The 8285-nt window shown below is 42.9% G+C and overlaps 1 protein-coding gene across 1 annotated transcript in view; it reads left to right on the forward strand.

The window, feature by feature from the left end:
- The window catches only part of LOC137799887 (caspase b-like), a 2284-nt gene extending 2170 nt beyond the window's left edge, over positions 1 to 114 (forward strand). Inside the window, exon 3 of the mRNA XM_068596739.1 lies at positions 1 to 114. This exon is cut by the window's left edge and continues 68 nt beyond it. Coding sequence (XP_068452840.1) covers positions 1 to 114 — 114 coding nt within the window.
- Positions 115 to 8285: the final 8171 nt, after the last annotated feature.

Raw genomic sequence — 8285 nt, forward strand, 5'->3', positions numbered from 1 at the left:
GCTGCTGCACCTCCTCCTGTCACAATGATGGCTCAGCAAGAAGGTGCGCTCATCGCCCCGACTGTCACAGGTGGCTCCATCGGGACATTGAATATAAACTTCAGTAAACCATGAGCTCATGAAACGCATCAAGATCAAGATAAGGACATGCATATTCTGGTGCTTTTAAAAATGTTTTTTTTTTTTTACTATTGCTGTAATTGACATGTACCGTAATTACCTAACGTCCAATTGGCCCTTTTGCTTTTAAGCCCCTCCCCCTGCTTCTTCTCCATCAAGTTCTCAGAGCACTCCCTGGATAAAAAAGTGATTTTTAAGAGAAAGCCACACTGCTCGTCTCCCTACTCTACGGATGACCTAATCCTGGACATTGATGTGACACCAGACCCGGCAGAACATCCGCTTTTAGACCTTCAGGGCATCCATTATCTGAACCGCTTATCCTCATTAGGGTCGCTGGAGCCGATCCCAGCTGTCAAGGGGCGAAGGCAGGGTACACCCTGGACAAGTCACCAGTTCATCACAGGGCAGACAACCATTCACGCTCACACCTACGGGCATTTTAGAGTCCAATTAACCTCCGCAGGACGTCTTTGGACTGTGGGAGGAAGCCGGAGAACCTGGAGAGAACCCACGCTGCCACGGGGAGAACATGCAAACTCCAGACCAGTATCCGAACCACAGACCCTCTTGCTGTGAGGCGTCAGTGCTTGCCACTACACCACCGTGCAGCCTTCAGGACTTTTTTATAATTGTTCGTTTTAAAATGTGTTAAAACACAAGCAGCCTGTAATTATACCAACATGTTGTATGTTCCTTGTATGTGTACATAAACGATTCTTATTCTGATGTGTTTACAGATATTTGTTTGTTTGTGTGTTTTATTCAGTCAATCATTATAATAGAATACAATATTATTATTATATATAATGTATAAAAAAGAGATCTAAAACTGAATAGGTAGAAGCAAAACATGCTTATTTTTTTCCATTGATGCATAGTCAATATATGAGTTTCTTTTGTTTTTTGAAGATAATTTTTTTGCGGATCTGGAGAAGTGAAGCCAATGTAGAAATGCTTTAAACTGTAATTATTTCTAACAGCCAGCAGGGGGCAGCAAAGCTCTTCTGGTTGTATAGAAGTCTGCAGAAACTGAATCACTAGTTTTAAATCAATACACATGTTTTTCATTTAGGAAATTATGGTCCCATTAAGATTATAAAATTCACCATGAAGCAATGGATGCTTTAGGGATTCTGTTAAATGAAGCACATTTAAGATGTTTTTTTATTTATGTCAAATTCCACTTTTCCACATGACTTCTGGTTTGATTCCATGTTGCTGTAAACACATCCTGGATGTTTATTTGGACCAATTTGATGAATAAAATGTGTCAAAACAAACGCATTTATTCATTTTCAATGATTTATTGACTCAAAATGTTTATAAAATACAAACTTACATTACCAAAAAAGAATTGACATCCTTGTTCTGATTTAATTACATTGTCTTGATAATCTTATAAAAATATAAAATCAGCCGCGTCAGAATTGTTTAATCGGATGAGAGCGAAACAAGAATATCAAACTATTGTACTAAAGGAAGGAAAACATAACAAAAAGGGACACTTTAGATCCCGCAGAGATAGTCAGAGTGTGCATGATACAACATGTGAGCGTGGACAAAATAATAAGAACCCTCAGAAACATCGCAGGACTAAAAAAAAAAAAATTGTCTCTGTTGATTCACCTTGGTCGTCATATGGTTGAACCTCCAACAGGTGGCGCACCATTTGGAATAAATGCTCGTGAGTATCTGTGGATCCGGGTGTCGGCTGGTCGGCGTTGGACTCCTTAACTTCATCGCTTTGAAGCCCCTCCACTGTGAGACGCTGATCCAAGATGTCGCTTCACAGCTTCCTCTCCCGGCAGAGGGAAATCCCAAAAAAAAAGCAAAACTCAGCAGCGAGTCTCCATCACCGGCAGCCCCCTCCCTTCATGTCAGCGAGTCGCATCTTCATGTACAAGCTCCGAGGATTTAGAGATCAGTTGTGTTCTGGCTCAGAGACCTCTAGAAGGACTTCCACCGGATGGCGGACAGGATGGTGTGCACGAAGTAGAGGAGCGTCGCCATGTACGAGAAGACCTGAGGAGGCACGAGGGAACATCAAGAGGAAGATTTTGGTTGGAGGAAAGGAGTCTTCCTCTCTCAGGAGAGTGTATATCTAGAGGATAATCCATCAACACCACACCAGCCTGTTAAACATGTGTGCGGTGTATTTGTGAGAAGTTCGGGTATTTAGGATTTTCGTATCATTTATATTGGAACAATGGAGCTCATGCAGGAAGGTTTTCTCTTCAGGTACGAGTGAGCCGCGACAGATTCATTTAACTTCGTAGAACAGTTTGTATCCCCCGCATGTGTATCAAGCGTGCATGCATGAGCATTGTAAATTAGCACAATTAATGCCCCAATAAGACGATATAAGGCTACGAGTCCTGCCCCAGATGTCTTATATTGAAGTCCTACTTTTAAAGATCCATAGAGGAAAAGTCTATACACTTTAACGGTGACAGCCGCAGACTTATGGAGCCTGCAGACTTATGGAGCCTGCAGGCTTATGGAGCCTGTAGACTTATGGAGCCTGTAGGCTTATGGAGCCTGTAGACTAATGGAGCCTGTAGGCTTATGGAGCCTGCAGACTTATGGAGCCTGTAGACTTATGGAGCCTGCAGCCTTATGGAGCCTGCAGGCTTATGGAGCCTGCAGACTTATGGAGCCTGTAGACTTATGGAGCCTGTAGGCTTATGAAGCCTGTAGGCTTATGGAGCCTGCAGGCTTATGGAGCCTGTAGACTTATGGAGCCTATAGACTTATGGAGCCTGCAGACTTATGGAGCCTGCAGACTTATGGAGCCTGTAGACTTATGGAGCCTGCAGACTTATGGAGCCTGTAGACTTATGGAGCCTGCAGACTTATGGAGCCTGCAGACTTATGGAGCCTGTAGACTTATGGAGCCTGCAGACTTATGGAGCCTGTAGACTTATGGAGCCTGCAGACTTATGCAGCCTGCAGACTTATAAAGCCTGCAGACTGTAGCCCGCTAAACATAAAGAATGGAGAAAAATAAAGAGCGATGTTGAGCGTCGTACTGTCACTAAATTAAGAAGAAATGGTTTTGTTTTTTAAACGATGATGGCAAAATGAAGGGATGAAATAATTTAAGACGTTCATATTGATACTGTACCAATAGCCAGTTTTTTAATAATGTTAGGCTATGTAAAGAAATTAAACATTACACAAGTAATATAATAATGTATTAATGTGTCTATAATCCATGTAAGTGTCATTTGTTTTGGGTTTTCAAAGTAATGAAACGTATAATCTGTCAGTGAAAAACGTTTCGCTGAAGTCTGATTGCACACGACTCCTTTGAAAATTCTAAATATGAGAAAATAGGTGAATGCGGCAAGTCCTCCTAAAATAAATTTCAGAACAAATCTGTTCGTATGAGCGGTTCTTGAGTGAGGCCCGATGGGTTTTTTTTTCCACAAGAATGATGTTTGATTCTGGTTTTGTCTCCTGAAGTTTGTTTCTTGAAAATAGAGAGCAAACTGTCAAATATCAGCCGCTGGATCAGCCGCTGAGGAAATAGTTTGACACGAATTAGCAAAACGGGAGGAAAAAAGCAGAGCCGTTTCCAGTCTTTACGCTAAGCTAACCAGCTGCAGAGCAGAGTGAAAGAGAATGGGAGGAGTTCACTGAATGTTGAACTGTCCCTTTAAGATCCTTGTGTTTTGTTAGTGGAGCTACAGATTATTCTCATGGCTGTTCACGCCTGATAATCCTGTCAACACTTCAGAGGGTTTCTCAGCTGGTCCTGCAGGTTCAGGTCTCAACATGAAACAACTGGACTCACCACTGCGGCGATGTCCAGCTTGTAGTTCAGGGAGCCGGGCGCGACAACGCCCATGTCCAGGGTCACTTTGGCCAAAACCACCGAAGCACTGAGGTAGAAGAAGGCCGCGATGCCGTGATAGGCCAAGTCCTGACCGACGAGGAAGAGGAAGACAAAAGCAGAACGTTAGAAATGACTGTTTGCGTTGGCACAGAGTCAAAACACACAGAGAAAGCTGGTTCGTCGTGGTGGCATGTTGCATTCACAGATCTGTGGTTTCGTAAACGGGTCATTTATCAGAGTGAAGGATTATCCAGCTTCAGTTTTTTTTGTGTGTCTCATTTGTTAAAGTAGTTTGGTGACGAGTCTGTGTGGCAATCTCCCTGTGGTGCGTTCAGGTTCCTTCGTTATTTTAGAGAATCACAAATTCACTTTGTCTCAACTGCACTGAAAGTTAGCAGTCAAAGAGCAGAGCACGGAAATCAAACAAAAAGCAATAAAGGTTGTTACGAAAAGAAAGAATCATGTTGACTTTGTGATGCTTCGCATGAGAGTCTCAAACCTAAGAGATTTTACTGTCCTTGAACGCACCAAAAGGAAGAGTTTCCCAAACTTTCTCTGCTGTTCAATCAATGCAATGGAATAAACATCGACTGTGTGGATTATATCTGTGCAGGTTTTATATTTTTAATAATGTTTTTCCATTGTTTAACTCAAACTGCACGGTTTTAATTGGACTCTTCACATAGACAGAACCAACTTCACTGAACGTAACCATAAAAAAAAACAAATCTATAATGACCAATTATGAGTCCAATAAGAGTTTATTGAGGGTCAACTTGGCAAAAGGCCACGTTATTTCTGATATCAACGGAAAGTTGCGAGAAAAAGCAGAAATTTGAAGCCGCTGCTGGAAAATACAGACAAAATATCTGACAGTGAAGTTCAGTTTTATTTTGTCGCAGTCTTGTTAAAGTCTGTCGGACACCACAGGTAAAAAGATATTCCACCAGTAATATTAAAACAAGCTCACTGAAGTTTGTAACGGATCTTTGAACAGCAGCCATGTTAGAAAACAGGAGATGACAATTTGTGAGTGAGTGTGCACCTCTGTGTCCGTCCACGGCGAATCTCACATTCTGCTGCAGAAAACTGCAAAAGATTTTCGACCTCTCGTGGTTGCGGTGACCCAAACTTTTAATAAACACTTTTTACTGCCGTTTTGGACGGTGTGTTTGGTTACCTAACGCTAACAGCTAAAAGCTAATGGAGCTATACCGGTACACTAGTTTAAAAAAAGTGTGTTTTACAACATGTTACAGGCCATCGGTGTCTAGATGGTGGATAATTATGGGTTGGATACATTCAATCGCACAACAAAGAAGTGGTTGTTGCAGACACCTTTCTAGGGATTAGCGTTCTATGTACACATCGTATAGTATATTGAGAGAGATGCTCGGTACATACCAAACAGATTAAGAAAGCGAGACCGTAGACCTACAGGGCATGTATTAGTCTTTTCTCAACAACTGTTGATCTGATCTACTTCATAATTGGTGGGCGTATCTCTCGGGACCCAAGGAAGCACAGTGAGAAATTTGGAGTTGTTTGGTTGGGCTGTTCTCGAGAAAAGCTGCGAGCACTAATGACAGGAATGAAGTCAATGAGGAGCAGGAATGTCGGGTGCAGGATTTGGAGTAAACCAACAGGAAGTTGACGTTTTCCATGTGACATGTGGCATGTGAAGAGGACTTACTGCTGCGGCCCAGCGGCTTTTGTTGTGATGCACCCCACAGGCGAACACCACCAACCAGATGAACGTCATGCAGAAGCAGAAGACGGACACGAACATGACCCAGCCCTGAGGGTTGTGCGGCAGCACCAGCGTGGACCCCACGAGGATCCAGACCAGACCTCCGAAGACCTGCGGGAACACCGGAGACTCGTGAGTGGAGATGGAGTCTATTTAGCAGCTACTCGGCGCTCCTTAAACTGTTTCTTGTATTACGGGCCTTATTGCTTGACCTTTGAACCTTTGAAGCCGTTTCAATTGTTAATAAAAACCCTGCTCAACCTGCTGCGGCTGTTCGTAGCAGTTCCTTTTTTATTGTGAAGTCCTTTGCAGCTGATGCGTTTGCATTATCCGTCCACCCTGTATTTCCAGCATAGAGCCGGGCGTCGCCGCTTTTCTTTACTCTACACCTCTGGTGATTGACAGGCTGCATTATTCATACCGCTCCACCAGATTCCACCTGCTCACCGGTTTGTGTGTTTGTGTGTGTGTGTGTGTGTAAACACTAGCAACATTTCTGCTCTGTTTTAAACTGTGCTGACGTCTCTTGACATCAAATCTGCAGAAAACAAAACCCTGATATATTTTTGCATTAATTTGTATTTTCATTCTGATCAATCCTCCGTCACGTAGGTATGTAAGGCTAACGTGGGCTAACGTATGGATGACTTACAGCTAACTTATGGCTAATGTATGGCTAACGTATGGCTGACTTATGGCTAACGTATGGCTGACTTACGGCTAATGTATGGCTAACTTATGGCTAACTTATGGCTAACTTAAGGCTAACTTATGGCTAACGTGAGGCTGACTTATGGCTAATGTATGGCTGACATATGACTAATGTAAGTCTAACGTAAGGCTAACGTATGGCTAACTTATGGCTAATGTATGGTTAACGTATGGCTGACTTATGGTTAACGTAAGGCTGACTTATGGCTAACGTAAGGCTGACTTATGACTAATGTAAGGCTAACGTAAGGCTGACTTATGGCTAACGTAAGGCTGACTTATGGCTAACGTAAGGCTGACTTATGACTAATGTAAGGCTAACGTAAGGCTGACTTATGGCTAACGTAAGGCTGACTTATGACTAATGTAAGGCTAACGTAAGGCTAACTTATGGCTAACATAGGAAGATAATGCTGTTTTAAACACATTTATTATGAAAATAAACAATTCCTGCTTATCCCAAATATGTGTTCCGGCAATAAGGACGCTAAATATATATTCTGACCAAAAGAAATAATTCATAAAATCCATATTCCACTGGACCAAACAAAAGCCAAACTCTACAAATTTGGGTTTTGGTTTGTGCAAAGCTTCAGGGATCTTTCACGAATAGACTCTACACATCAGACCGCCGTTTGTTCCTTCTGAATCTACAAGTTCACAGCAGACTCAGTGTTCAATCCTAATAAGATCATTCATCTGCCAAACAAAGAGTTTTAGATGTGGTCATGAAGCAGGAAAAAGAAAGGCGGTGAAACAACTCCTTGTTCTCAGTGCACTTTCCCCTCTCTAGTTTCAGGAAACACAAACTTGGGAGTGAAATCATTTGAAGAAAAAAAGCTCTTTAGGACTGAAACTCAACACGTGTTAAGATTGAATGAACATGAGTCAGGAGCCTTCATTCTCCACACACAAGGCCAGCAACACGTTTACCTGCGTTATAAGTGGACACTTCTCTCCTTATTCGGTTTGCTAATTAATTAAAACTCCGTGATGGGATGACGTCATCATCCTATGAAGCCGGTTCAAAACGCCTCCTGCAGCCGCTGTTTCTTTCTTACCAGTTCGGGCAGGTAGAGGATGTCCGGGATGGTCGTACATATTCCAACCCCGCTGGGGAGGTTCCCCATGGTGGCAGTGTTGGAGGCCATCATCATCCTGATCCTGATCCTGATCCTGCTGCTGCTGCTGCTGATCCTGCTGCTGCTGCTCGGACTGAAGCGGGGCTCTGTGCGGCCGCGGGTTACACCAGGTGGAGCCGACTGGAAAAACCGGAATCCCCGTCAGCCGAGAGGAGTCACGCCCGGAGGCCCGCCCGCACACACCGGAGCCGCTCAGCGTGTCCGCGCGCTCCGCTGGAGGCTCGACTGCTGGGGATGATGGAGGTTACGCGCGCGCGCGCGTACAAACACACACACACACACACACACACACACACACACACACACACACACACACGTATCAATGTTTCAGCAGCGCGACTCATTTATCACCTTGGCCACATGCGGCAGCTCAGTATCATTATCATCAACAACAACAACAACAACAACAACAACAACAGAAACAAGACTAATAAAAAACAACTGTTTGCATCAATTTGTATTTTCCTTCCGATCTCTAATCTAAAAACACATTTTTTTCTGATTGATAAAAAAAGCAGCACTTAAATGTCACTCACTTATAGCACTTTGTAGTTTTGCTTACTTCAAGAAATTGTACTTTTTTTATTCTTGTTCTGAGTTTGTACTCATGGTAGAATGAACTTATTGTAAGTCGCTTTGGATCAAACTAAATGTAATGTTATAATATCCTCGATGATGTCTTTTATTCTGTTTTTGTGATGAATGAGAATATGCTCATGAT

Source organism: Clinocottus analis, unplaced genomic scaffold (assembly GCF_023055335.1).
Source record: "Clinocottus analis isolate CAN_PGR_092001 unplaced genomic scaffold, fCliAna1.0.p SCAF_395, whole genome shotgun sequence".
NCBI lineage: Eukaryota > Metazoa > Chordata > Actinopteri > Perciformes > Cottidae > Clinocottus > Clinocottus analis.